This window comes from Balearica regulorum, chromosome 29 (genome assembly GCF_011004875.1).
Source record: "Balearica regulorum gibbericeps isolate bBalReg1 chromosome 29, bBalReg1.pri, whole genome shotgun sequence".
In the NCBI taxonomy this organism is placed as follows: domain Eukaryota; kingdom Metazoa; phylum Chordata; class Aves; order Gruiformes; family Gruidae; genus Balearica; species Balearica regulorum.
Genome location: NC_046212.1, coordinates 1,331,826 through 1,344,407, shown reverse-complemented (window position 1 = coordinate 1,344,407; position 12,582 = coordinate 1,331,826). Strand labels below are relative to the sequence as shown.

At 62.3% G+C, this 12,582-nt stretch overlaps 1 protein-coding gene across 1 annotated transcript in view; it reads right to left on the bottom strand.

The window, feature by feature from the left end:
• LRP1 (LDL receptor related protein 1) overlaps positions 1 to 12,582 on the bottom strand; it is an 89,441-nt gene that overhangs the window by 27,608 nt on the left and 49,251 nt on the right. Inside the window, exons 14-35 of the mRNA XM_075737689.1 lie at positions 12,315 to 12,504; positions 11,714 to 11,839; positions 10,913 to 11,053; positions 10,469 to 10,594; positions 10,069 to 10,185; positions 9,833 to 9,913; positions 8,777 to 8,827; positions 7,528 to 7,695; positions 7,124 to 7,306; positions 6,754 to 6,954; positions 6,421 to 6,666; positions 5,890 to 6,087; positions 5,218 to 5,422; positions 4,894 to 5,058; positions 4,253 to 4,497; positions 3,810 to 3,941; positions 3,473 to 3,700; positions 3,127 to 3,301; positions 2,459 to 2,553; positions 2,059 to 2,208; positions 1,687 to 1,827; positions 1,264 to 1,392 (exon numbers count right to left, since the gene is read on the bottom strand). Coding sequence (XP_075593804.1) covers positions 1,264 to 1,392; positions 1,687 to 1,827; positions 2,059 to 2,208; positions 2,459 to 2,553; positions 3,127 to 3,301; positions 3,473 to 3,700; positions 3,810 to 3,941; positions 4,253 to 4,497; positions 4,894 to 5,058; positions 5,218 to 5,422; positions 5,890 to 6,087; positions 6,421 to 6,666; positions 6,754 to 6,954; positions 7,124 to 7,306; positions 7,528 to 7,695; positions 8,777 to 8,827; positions 9,833 to 9,913; positions 10,069 to 10,185; positions 10,469 to 10,594; positions 10,913 to 11,053; positions 11,714 to 11,839; positions 12,315 to 12,504 — 3,493 coding nt within the window. The remainder of the gene's footprint in view (positions 1 to 1,263; positions 1,393 to 1,686; positions 1,828 to 2,058; positions 2,209 to 2,458; positions 2,554 to 3,126; positions 3,302 to 3,472; positions 3,701 to 3,809; positions 3,942 to 4,252; positions 4,498 to 4,893; positions 5,059 to 5,217; positions 5,423 to 5,889; positions 6,088 to 6,420; positions 6,667 to 6,753; positions 6,955 to 7,123; positions 7,307 to 7,527; positions 7,696 to 8,776; positions 8,828 to 9,832; positions 9,914 to 10,068; positions 10,186 to 10,468; positions 10,595 to 10,912; positions 11,054 to 11,713; positions 11,840 to 12,314; positions 12,505 to 12,582) is intronic.

Genomic DNA, 12,582 nt, shown 5'->3' with positions numbered 1-12,582 from the left:
AGTGCTGCCGGACACTGAGTGCTTGATCCTGCCCACAGTGCTGTGGTCGGGGGGTGACGTGTTTGCATGGGCAGCACGCGCATGGCACGCTTTGAAAGCTCTGCAGCACTGTGGTTTCTCACAGAGGGAGGGATGTCCCTGCTTTACTTTGGTCCTTGCACAAGACAGGGCTAACCAGGATGAACATAAGGAGGAGAAAACTCCTCTGTGATCAGGATGGGATGGCTTTCACCACCACACTGGGCAGGGGAAGGAATGGCAAACCTTGTGGAAAGAGGGGAGGGAACGACCCACTCTAAACTGAGGGACGATGTTTCTGATAGCCGGGGCAAGAACCCGGGGAACAGCCACAAAGCCGCTCCTTGCTCGGCTCTGTGAAGAGGCTGCGTTCCAGTAGGCCCTGCCCAGACCTCCCCGGGGGGGCTGCAAACCCTGGAGCAGCCTGTTCGAGGGGTCCTGACCCACAGCAGGGCACAGGGGAGGCACGAGCAAGGCCTCTTTCCAGAGCCGCCTCCGGCCTTGAGCGCTGGCAAAGGCTCCGCACTGCATCTGGGTCAGGGTAACGCTTGTTATTCAGTCCATGCCCTGACCCAGATGGTGCAGCAGCTCTGCCAGCCCTCTCCAAAAACACCAAGAACATTTTGCACACAAACAGCCTTTGAGAGGCCCTGGCAGTGGCCGGGGAGTGGGGGTGCTCTTCCCTCCCAAGGAGACAGGAGCAAACTGGGCATGGACTGGGGATCTGCAGAGCAAACGCTGTGCCGGCTGCCCAGCCCCATTCCCAGTGATTGCGGCAAGTCAGTGACCGAAACCCGCTGCTAACGGCAAGGGTTTCACCTCTCCTGTGAGGGCTCCCACTGTGCAGTCCTGCTCCCCTCCTCCCGCTAAACCCAGAGCCCTCGGTGCCTGGGCAGCATCCCCATGTCACCTGCGCTCGTCGCTGCCAGCCCCTCACAGGGACAGCCTGTGTGAGGATCTCGCTGTGGCCCCCCCAAGCCTCCCTGGTGTCCCTCTGGCCCCCAGCATCCCTCTGCAGTGCTGCTGGGTGCAGGGAGGTGCAGGGCAGTCAGGAGGAGCCTGCACACGGCCAGAGCCGCTGCCAGAGCCAGCAGGTACCGGCCCCTTGCGCACCACACCGGCACACAGACCTAGCTCGGCCGCGCGGCACCGTGCAGTACGCAGCAGCATGGCCCAGGGAGGCTGGGGGATGTCTCTGCTCCGAGGAGGGAGTTTGGGTGAGGGGATGGGGACAGGCACACTCACCTTCACAGGACTGCTGCCCACTCTTCAGGCTGTAGCCTGCCGTGCACATGCAGGACCGGGACGTCTCAGAAGTGGGGAGACAGAGCTGCGAGCAGTCGCCGTTATTTAGGCTGCAGGGGTTGGATCCAGCTGGCACAGAGACAAGGGAGGGTGAGGGGCAGCTGGGGGCTGGGGCACATCCACTGGGGCTGTGGGCACCTGGGGCAGCCGGCTTGGGGAAGGTGCAGGAGATGCGAGTGCTCTGCACCAGCTGGCAGGGACTTGGCACAAGGGCAAGGGCCAGGCTTGGGCCATCAAGAAGGGATGGGATCAGCCAGCCACCTGGCCACTGTGGGTCAGTATCCAGCCCTGCTGGCACCTCGGTGGAGTGGACAAGTGGCTGTCCGGCCCTGTGGGGTCTCTGCCCTGGGACCACGTGCTCACCTTGCTGGATGCTCTCGTCGTACACCTTCATGTGCATCACCAGTGTGGTGCTGTTGCGTAGCACTGTCACCTCCGTCCCGTCCTTCTTGTTGCAGGTGCCCATCCTCTCTGAGGCCTGGTCAGCCCACCACAGCTTGTTGCCTGGAAGAAGGCAGGAACTTGCAGCAGCTTTCCCCATCCCCTCCCACCCCAGCAGCAAAGAGTGGTGGCTCCACACCGATTTGCATGCAACGGCCTAGAAAAAGGGGTCTGAGCCCAGTGTTTGGTGGAGAAGCATCCCCTCCACAGCTGCTAGAGGTGGCAATGACCAGGGTGGCCAGGAGAAAGGGAAAGGGCTTCACAAACCACCCACATCACCCTGCCAGCTCTCACCCATGATGGCCAGGGCGGTCGCCTTGCTCAGCTGACTCTTCACAGACTCGATCACCTCCAGGTTGCTGCCGTCCAGGTTGCATCTGTTGATGGTGCCATTGCCAGAGCTGATCCAGTACAGCTTGCTCTCTGGATAGTCAATGGCCAGGCCTGGAAAGCAAGGGACCGTCAGTGTCCAGGTGACACACAGAGACCGTCACGTCCAGGAGGTGGGATGGGACCAGCAGAGCAGATGGAGCAACGGAGAGAATGGGCACAAGAGGTCAGGGCAACCCAGCACAAACCAGCCGCCAGACCCCTGTGGAGCCAGGGCTGCCAGAGCGGGGGCTTGAGGCTTTTAGGGCCAGCAAGGGTGCTGCAAGGCGGGGTGGTACCAGGGGGGCGCGGGGGTGGTCCATACCAACAGGCCCTTTCTGGTTGGTGAAGAGGAGAGTGCGGTTGCTGCCATCCATGTTGGCCACGCTGATGTTGTCCCCATCTGTCCAGTAGAGTTTCCTGCACCAGTGAGGGGACACTGAGCATGGTGGCTCCCACAGCCCCGTGGAGAGTGGGGAGCTGCTGCCCTCCCAGCCCACCCAGGCTCTGCCAGCCCAGGCTGCTCCCTAAGCTCCTCTCCCAGCTGAGGCCAGCCCTGCACTGCGCTCCTCTCTCACTGCACAGCCAGGCAGCCCGATGGCCTCCTTGCCCCTGGGAGGGGGGTGGGGTGTCTGTGAGCACTTGCGCAGCCCTGCCCAGCAAAGCCCCATGCACACCCAGATTGGCACACGCTTGTGGGTGCACACTTACCCGGAGCCTGTTCTCCTTCACGCGCATACGCGTGTGTACGGAAACACAGCCTGCTCCTTCACACGCGCCGAGAGGCACAGACCTCCTGAGCTGTGGCCCCGTCTCCTCTCACATACCTCCCACACGTGCTGACACATACAGAGAGCAACCTGTTCTCTCCTCCACCACGCACATGCGCTGTCACGCATACACACACGTGTGCCTGCACATACACCACCTCCGCCTTTCACACGCCCGGCCTGACCCCAAGCCCGCTGGCACCGTGTCCCACCAGAGACTCACCCCCGGAGGGGGTGAACCACCAGGCAGTGAGGCTTGTCCAGCCCCTGGATCACCGCGTTCTTGAAGGAGCCGTCCAGCCGGGCCACATTGATCTGCTTCTTGTTGGCATCATAGCTAGTCCAGAAGAGGTTTCTGGAAACCCAGTCGACAGAGAGGCCGTGAGCATTGGGCAGGTCTAAAAGGCAATGCAGAAGGGACACCTGTTAGCTGTGAGAACGGGGCCCAGATGATGCTCACGTGAAGAGGAAGGGTTGATCTCATGAAGCCGAAGCCTCTGGAGGGCTGGCAACTGCCCCACTCCAGCACCTGACGGGAGCAGCCACGCAGGGTGATGCTCCACACCCACCTGCAGAGACGACAGTCTCCACGCCAGTGCCATTGATGAAGGCTCTTTTGATGGTCTGGGTGCGGACATCAGACCAGTAAATGCGCTGCTCCAGGGCGTCGTAATCCACCACGGTGACGTTGTCGATATCGGGCACCGTGAAAGAGATGATGTAGTTGTAGTAGGGGTTGTCAATGTCCACACCTCGGATCTCCATCTGCCGTGCGTACAGCAGGAACTTCTTAAACTCTGGGGAGAAAGAGGGGAGCAGTTGTGGGACCTCAGCCTGGTCTGCAGAGCCGACTCCAAAGCACCCGCTTGTCCTGCCCGCCCCAGGATGGCCTGGGCAGACCCCTACCATAGCAGGTCGTGTTGTCCTTGTCCAGCTTCATGAGGTGGGGGCAGGCACAGGACAAGGTGCGGTTGTAGTTGATGAGACAGAGGTGGGAACATGGCCCTTTGCCTCCATTGGCTTCACAGGGATTAGGAGCTGCAAAGAGGATAAGACTCAGTGATGTCCCTGTTCCAGGGGACATCTACCCAGGAGGCCCGAGAGCTGCAGACCTCCCAGACCCTACCTACCCCATCAAGGAGCTCTGACCCATCTGCCTCATCACCCCAGGACACTTCCTTGCTGGGTGGCGAGCGCCACAGCAGAGGGTGAAAAGAGGCAGCCACGGGGGTGGGAGCAGCTCCCAGGTGATGCTCTGAGTGGGTGTCGGCGCACACCGAGTGCCAGTGCCATCTCCCCACCATGCTCCCCCCGCCCTGTCCCGCCACCGCTGCTTCCCCAGGCCTCACCCAGGGGCTGCCGGGAGGGGTGATACACCTGCAGGTCAAAGGGCTGCGTGTTGGTCCTCTGCACCACCGTCACATTGTGCCCTGTCCACTTGTTGGCCTTGGCCAGCGTGTTGGTGCGCCAGTCAGTCCAGTAGACCTCACCCCCGTACAGGGTGACAGCGAAAGGATGCGACAGGTACTCGTGTCCCCGCAGCACCTCGATATGCCCCGTCCCATCGTACAGGGCTGAGTAGATGGCATCTGACCTGCACCCGGCAGAGACAAGGGGTGAGAACAGGCAGATGGCTGGGCAACGGGCACAGGCAAAGGCCAGGTCTTCAACCCAACAGCAACAACCCACAGGGTCTAAGCAGCCGCCTCCTCTGCTCTGCTTAATGCTGCGGAGGAGGACAACTGCTGATTTACACCAGGGATTGCAGCCCCCGCAGAGGAGAAAACCCAGAGCAAAGGCTGGAACGTGTTGCAGACGCAAACAGACCCCGCAGAGCGGAGGCTTTCGCTCCCAGCCCAGCAGCCAAATGGCAGGACAACACAGAAGCAAAGGGGAAGGTGCCAGAGCTGGGAGGGACGGGGAAGGGGCAGCGGTCTGGAGGGGACGGAGAGGGGGAGGCGCGGGACAGAGATGGGTGTCCTGGCCCTACCTGGCATCGATCCAGAGGATACGCTTCTCCAGGTAGTCAACGGTGAGCCCGTTAGGCCAGCCCCCCGAGCCTGTCTCTTTGTGGATGGTGCGTCGGCCCGCGCCGCTCATGGAGGCGGCCTCGATGCGGGGCAGGCTGGCATCCCAGTCTGTCCAGAAGAGGATCCTGCGAGGGACAGCAAGCAGGGATGCTCAGCATGGCAACACAGGGACACCAAGCTCTGCAGCGCGGCGTGCGCCCAGCCAGGACTCTGTGGCCTGGGGTCCCCCTCAAGATCCCAAAGGTGCCGCCGTGCCCTGGTGCCGACATCCCCTCCTGCCTTACCCATAGCGGGGATCCAGGGCAATGGCACGGGGATGCTCGATGTCCCCAGCCAGCAGCGTGGTTCGCATGGTGCCGTCCAGCTTGGCCACCTCGATCTGGTCCAGGTTGCTCTCCACCCAATAGATGTTGCCAGCGATCCAGTCCACGGCCAGCCCCTCAGGGGTGGCCAGCCCGTACTGTATCACCACCTCGAAACTGGTCAGAGCTGCGGGGCACAGCGCCAGGAGGGCTCAGGCTGGTGACCCCTCCCCGGCCCACCCACCCCCAGTCCAGAACAGCTCCACCCGGCTTCACTGGGATCGATGGCAGGGGGACGCTTCCTCCCCAAATGGGGCCCAAACCCCAAAGGGCTCAGCCCCACATCTGTGGTCCTGGTGCTGGGCTCTCACTGCCCCCCCTGCAGGTGCCCCCTCCAGCACCTCCTGCCTCCTGCAGCACTGATGGGGAGGGGGCCTGGCTTTGTGCTCCCAGCTGCTGGGCTGCAATTACCATTAGGGCAGTGCTGGGAATTCTAATTAACTCCTACAAAATAAGCAACTTTGGAGAGCAGAATGAGATCACTCCAGTGGCCACACCACTGCGGGGTGCCAGCACCCTATCCCAGAACCGCACCCCCACCTTCCCACTCATCTGGCCCCTGCCAGCTTGCTCCATGCCCCTGGGGCTACACACCCCCATTCTCAAGCAGCTTTCCCCTGTAGATTTTGTCCTCCACCACGTCGGTCCAGTATAGCGAGCTCTGGTTGAGGTGGAAGTCCAAGGCGATGGTGTTGCGCAGCCCGGGGACCAGGACGCTATAGTCACCCCGGTGCAGGTCAATGCGTCGGATCTCATGGCGGTTGGAGAAGATGATGAACGGCTTGAAGGGGTCTGGGGAAAGTAAGGCAGGGTCAGAAGCAGGGCACAGACAAGGCAGGGATGATTGGCAGGGGCTGCGTAGGACCAATGACCGCCCCACACCCATGGGTGGAAGGTGTCCCTGGCTCCTGGCCCCAGCCGCGGGATCACCCACAGCCCTGCGCCATAAAGGGCGGCTCGTGCCAGGTGGGCACAGCAAGGGGCCCACCGTCAGCAGGCAGATCCCAGCCCAGGACCTGGCCATGCCCATCAGCACGGTCCTCAGCTCCACTGCTGCTGCCTCTGAGGGCAGAGGGACACCCCCATCGCTGGCAGCTGCCAGCCCCTGCAGCCCACCGCACACACCCAGGCTCCGGCAGCTCTCGCCATCGGGCTCCAGCATCCAGCCCTCGTAGCAGGAGCACTTGACGTTGTACTTGTCCTGCTCGCACTTCTGGCTGCATTTGAGGTGCTTGGCACAGTAGCTCTGGATCTGGCAGGTCTTGTTGTCCGAGCCCAGCTCCATCCCCAGGGGACAGGAGCAGACGATGCCCTCGCCAGGGGCCACGGTGCAGTTGTGACTGCAGCCGCCATTGTTCAGGGAGCACTGGTCTGAGGGGAGAGGATGCACTCGTCAGGTCCTCATCCCGCTCCTGGCCAGGGGAGACCCTGTGTTCCAGCATCCAGCTCTGCACTCACCACAAAGCTCGCCCTCGTCGGAGCCATCCCCACAGTCGTCAGAGCCGTCACAGAGTTTCTCAGGGGGGAGGCAGATGGAGGTGTTGTTGGCGCAGGTGTGGGAGGGAGGTTTGCACACCAGCGACTCACAGTTCTCCTCGTCCGAGTTGTCCTCACAGTCGCTGTCCCCGTCACAGACCCAGGCCTTGCTGATGCAACGGGCTGCCGAGAGGGGAGCGAGGAGGGGGCAGATGCTGAGGAGATGTTATTTCAGGCACTTGGGGGCCTGGCTGCCCTGGACCTGGTGTCCCCCCACTGCCTCCCCTGTCCCCATCCCCACTGAGCCGAGGTGGGTCCCAGTCCAGCGGTCTCCCCCCTCCCCTGCTCTCACCTGAGTCCTTGCAGCCAAACTTGACGTTGGGGTCACAGACATGAGTGACCCCCTCACAGTTCTTCTCGTCACTGGAGTCCATGCAGTCGGTGTCACCGTCGCAGCGCCAGCGCATGGGGATGCAGAGCCCGTCCAGCCGGCACTGGAACTCGTCAGTGTGGCAGCCCCCGGGTGGGCGCGTGGCTGGTGGGAGGGCACATGCCCCCAGTCACTGCCTTCACCCCGGGCAGCTGGGAACCAGGTGGGCTCAGAGCAGAGCTGATGCCCAGGAGAGTCCATCTGCTGTGCTCACCTACCCCATCGCCCACTCACTCCCTCCCCCAGGGCAGGAGCTGGGTCCCCCCAGGGAGGACACTCAGCAGCAGCACAGAGGCAGCCTGGCCCCGCTGTGACCTGGGGCTCACCCTGGTTGGTGCAGTTGGCGTGAGTCTCATCGCTGTAGTCCCCGCAGTCGTTGTCCCCGTCGCAGGTCCAGTGCACAGGGATGCAGCGCCCGCTGTTGCACTTGAACTGGTTGCTGGAGCAGGAGTGGCTGCAGCCTGCCTCGTCGCTGTTGTCCCCACAGTCATTGTCTGGAGAGAGAAGGGGAACGGGAAGGAGCTCAGAGAGCGCCCAGCCAGCCGGCCAGGAGGGCTGGCGGAGGCACGGCAGGAGGGAGGAAGGCAGAGACCCCCCGCCAGAGAAGACAGCTGGGGGAAGCGGGGAGCGACAGGGATCAGACGGACCACGCCAGCAGACAGGACGCGGGGCAACGGGCAGCCCCTTGGCGCTGGTGGCGGGACCCCCGCAGGAGAGGCCGGGCTGAATGGAGAGCCCCCGGCCCCCGGCCCTCCCGCCCCCCACACGCTCGCCAGGCACAGCCACAGCACCAGCAGTACACAAAGAAAATGAAACACAGAAACTGCATAGATCAGCCATGTACCTGGGGAGGCTGGGAGGGCGCCCAGCGCCAAAGGGGCCGCTCCACTCCGGAGGGGGAGCGGAGCTGGGGGGACAGTGCACATCTTTATGGGGCACATCCATGGGGAGATGGGCTGGTACGGCCAATTGGGGGGTGTCAGCTTGCCTGGAGGAAACCCCGCCGCCCGCTGCCGGGCAGGGGGAGCCTTAGCCTGGCGGTGCTGCGACACTGGCAATGTAGCCCCTCCGCCTGCCCTGCTGGCGCTGGCACGGGGCTTGCCTGGCTTGCTGGAACCACCATGGGCTCTGCTCCACTGCAGACACCCTGCCTGAGCTTGGTAAAGGGCCTTGTGCCTCCCTGTGCCTCCGTCTCCCCCCCCACAAGGCAGCTCATGACAGGCACGGGGACGGACAGTGGCACTGACTGCTGCCGCGGAGCTTCACCAGCAGCCTGGCTCCTGCAGCCGCAGGCCTCAATCTCTCCAGGCTCCACCAACAGGAGCTTCCTGAGCAACTCCCCTTGGTGAGCTGGGAGGCACGGCTGCTTCGCTCCCTGGCACCCTCACATCCCTCTTGCTGCTGGGAGTGCTGGCAGCATTGCCAGAGAGCAGGGGGATTTGCCAGAGACCGCGGGGGGCATTGCCAGTGTCTGGAAAAGCAGCCCACGGGGCTTGCAGCACTCTGGAGGGGGCAGGTTTGGGGGTTGCATGGGGCCAGGTTGGGGGTCTGGTGCATGTTGATCTATGCACTAACCGGTAGGCTTTGGACAGTTCTTTTCGTCAGAGCCATCCCCACAATCTTTTTCTGAAACACAGAACCAACCAGACAGGAGAGTGGGCACAATGACAAACAAAACAACACAACACGGCACACGCACAGAGAGCGGCACAAAAACATGTCGACGCCGGGACTTGAACATTGACATGGAGAGGGACACAGAGAGGCTGTGCAGGCACAATGAGAGGCCTGGGAGGCGAGACCAGAAGCAGTGGAGGGCGCTGGGAGAGCCTTTGGTCACTGCAGCTCCTGCCCCATGGGTGCCTGGAGAGGCTCTCAGCTGCACAGAGGTGCTCCACGCCAAGACCATCGCTTTTGTGAGCATCTGGCTGCCAGACTGGTGGATCCCCAGGAAAAGAGACCATCCCTTGGCAGGGACAGCTCAGAGGTGGGGCTGCCCCAGGAGGAAGAGGCCACTTACTCAGGAAGACCCCAGGGAGAGCCCTGCACCCGCAGCTCCCTGTTAACCCCCTGCACCAGCACGTGCACTCTGCAGCTCTGAACGTGCCTCGTCTGCTCTGAAGCCACTAATTAAACCTAACGATGCAGAGCTGCTAGGAAGACTAAAATAAACCTGTGCGGAAGGAAAGCAAACCCTCTCTCCCAGGCCTAGCCCTGGAAACAGATCCGAGGCCAGACCTGAGCTCACAGGGAGCCTCTTCTGCCTTCCCTGGGGCTCCAGGACCTGGCTCAGCCCTGCCAGCAGCACAGGCCACTCCACACTCATCCCAAGCACTGGGGCAGAGTTTTGGCCACCTTGCAAAGAATGCCAAGATCTGCTGAAATGATCCCTGCCAGGCTGGTCCTCCAACACCCGCTCCCCCAAGGGCAGCCAAGGAAAATGCAGGTCTCAGTGTTGCGGGACGTGCTTACAGCCTCAGCTAACGCCTCCTCCCTTCAGGGCCTGGGCTCTGCTGTGTAGCACAAGGCTGAGAAGTGGCTCCCTGCCCCGTGCCAGGCTGGCACCCCTGCGTCTGATCTCGCCGTCCCTGGCTATGCCTGCCTTGGCAGCTGCGGGGCCGTGGTCCTTACCATTGTCACACCGCCAGTTGATGTTTATGCAGCGCCCGTTGTTGCAGGTGAACTGTGTCAAGGGGAAGCAGGTCGGGTAGGCTGCGGAGAAGGCAGAGGTATGATCAGCATTGGGGAGACACCCTGTGCCCCAATCCTCACACCCGGTCCCACCGGCGCCTCTGCCCCACACTGGGATGAGGACCGGCACTCCCCCAAAAGGCCCTGTGCTCCCAGTGCTCCCCACCCCAGCTCACCGCACGAGGCAGACTCGTCGGAGCGGTCCCCGCAGTCGTCGTCCAGGTCACACGTCCAGGAGATGGGGATGCAGCGCCCACTGGCACAGGAGAACTGGTTGGGGGAGCAGGTCCGAGCTGGGCCAGGGAGAGACAGACAGAGCTTTAGTAGCTGGTGGTGCCTTGCTTTGCTGGGGGAAACGTGGGGAACAACCTCCCCAGAACAACCTCTCCTCGCAGAACAACCTGCGAGGCACAGGCGCAGAAGTCAAACTGGCTGCAAGGTGGGCAGCAGGGACGTACAAGGCCCCTAAACCTTGGCCTCAGCCCTGCAGCGCGCAGGGAACAGCGCAGGCTGCAGCTCAGCACAGCAGTGTGAGCTCTCTCTCTCTGTTCCCTGAAGATGAGGCAGGCTCCTCACCTGAGCAGGTGGAGTTGGACTCATCCTCATTGTTCCCGCAGTCATTGTCCCCATCGCAGAGCCAGCGGTTGGGGATGCAGCGGTTGTTCTTGCACTTGAAACGGTCCGAGGGGCAGGTGTGCTGGTCTGCAGGGGAGACACATGCTCAGGACCTGCCTGTCTCCATCCCACCCCCATTCCTCCTCCATGTCTGGTGGAGAGAAAAACTGAGAAAAAAGGGCAGGGAGTCTCAGACAAACAGGGTATCCAGCATCCTAATCACCATTTTCCCCCTCAGCCCCTCGAGCCTTCTTCCCTCCTAGAGCTGGGGAGGGGACACAGGGGCCCTGGCTGCCTAACCCCATCCCAGCCACTGGCCCCACATCTGGGGGAAGCTTAGCCCGAATCCTGCTGCCCCAGGTGCATGTAAAATGCTATCCCGCCGTGCAGGAGACAGCTACGCACGGCAGAGCTCAGGGGCTTCGTCACTGTTGTCCAGGCAGTCGTTGTCCCCATCACATTTCCAGCGCTCCTGGATGCAGCGATTGTTCTTGCAGGCAAACTCCCCGGGCTGGCACTGCGGAGGGGGGATGTAGGACGGGTTTGCTGGCACGGGAAAAGCAAAAGGAAGGAATGATTTTAACCAAGTGACCAAGTGCAGGGCAGCAGTGAGGACAGTCCTGTGTCCCCAGGCTGGCAGGATGTCTACACAACTGCCCAGCACCCCTGCAAGTGTACACAGACACTCATGCTCACGTGCACCTGCTCCTGAGCACAAAATGAGAAACTGCAGCCCATGACTGAGGGGGAGAGACCCTGGCTCAGTCTGCACGCACGGGCTGTGCAGGCAGAGCTTCACCCCTCTCATTTAAGCTAGCAAAGCACAGTACTGCCCGGGCTCCAAAGCCCAAACCTGGCTCCACCCCATGCTCACAGCAGAGCAAACCAACCCCGACTGTGCGGGCAGCGTCAGACATGGCTGCACTGTTTCAGCACAGCGATCCCCAACAGGGATTTCCACCCGCTTCCCTGGGCGGGCAGCCATCCTGCTGTCATCGTGCAAGAGGAGGAACCAGAGCTGGCAACGTGACTCGTCTGCAGGCTCCCATGGGTGCAAGGAGCACCCACCTCCTGAGCCTTGGGCCAGCCCCCACCACGTGAAGCGTCGCTGCTGATGTGCCAGAGCAGAGCTGCAGACCCCGTGTCCCCACCCATCCCCGGGGGAAAGGGGGTCCCCACCAGGGGCCAGGCCCCAAGACAGCCTACCCTGGCAGGTGACAGAGTCTGATCCCAGGATCTGGTCCTCAGCACAGGCACACTGACGGCCCCGGGGGGTGGCCAGGCACAAGCTGCTGCAGCCGCCATTGTTTACGCGGCACTTGTTGGAGCCCACTGTGGAGGCAAAGCAGGGGTGAGATGGGGACTTCAATGCCCAGGGAACCCTGCTGACCCAGGGGGGGCTGCTGGGTGCCCCTGGGTGCCCCCGGGTGCCCCCAGCCCCCCAGACTCCCTCAACAGGCTCCCCAGTTGGAGACCCCAGTTCATCAGGCTGTGCAAGGCAGTGGGGACCCCTCAGAAGACACAAAGTGTGGCTGAACTAGCCAGGAAGCCTGGCAGAGAGGGAGAGGGAGAAAGAGAGGAAAGGTTGGAAGGGCAGGGGATGAGCCGTAGCAGGGTTTAGAGAGAGAAAGACAGGGTGCATGGGAAATGGACAGACAGGCAGGGATATGGCCAAAAGGAAGCAAGAAGAGATGGGGGCTGCTTAGGCAGGGCACTTCCTCAGCCCCCCGTCCCATCCCTCTTCCAGCCCCCCATTCCCTCATGCACAGGAGGTCCCCGTGGTGCCAAGCAGAGGCAGCCCCAGCACCTTGCTGCTGCTGTGCATCATACATCCGGATCTCGAAGATGGGCGGGCGCTCATTCCGGAGCAGGCTCACCACCTTGGAGGCCTGGTCCAGCCGGTAGATGCTGCCGCTGCGGTACTCGGTCCAGAAGAGAAAGCTGCTGTAATGGCACAGCCCGAAGGCATGGTTCAGCTCTGGTCCCTCATACACGATCTGTGGGCGTAGGGAGGCAGAGAGGCTCGCTGTTAGCTGGGATGGGTGCCTGGGGAAACCCTGCACAGTGGTGACAGG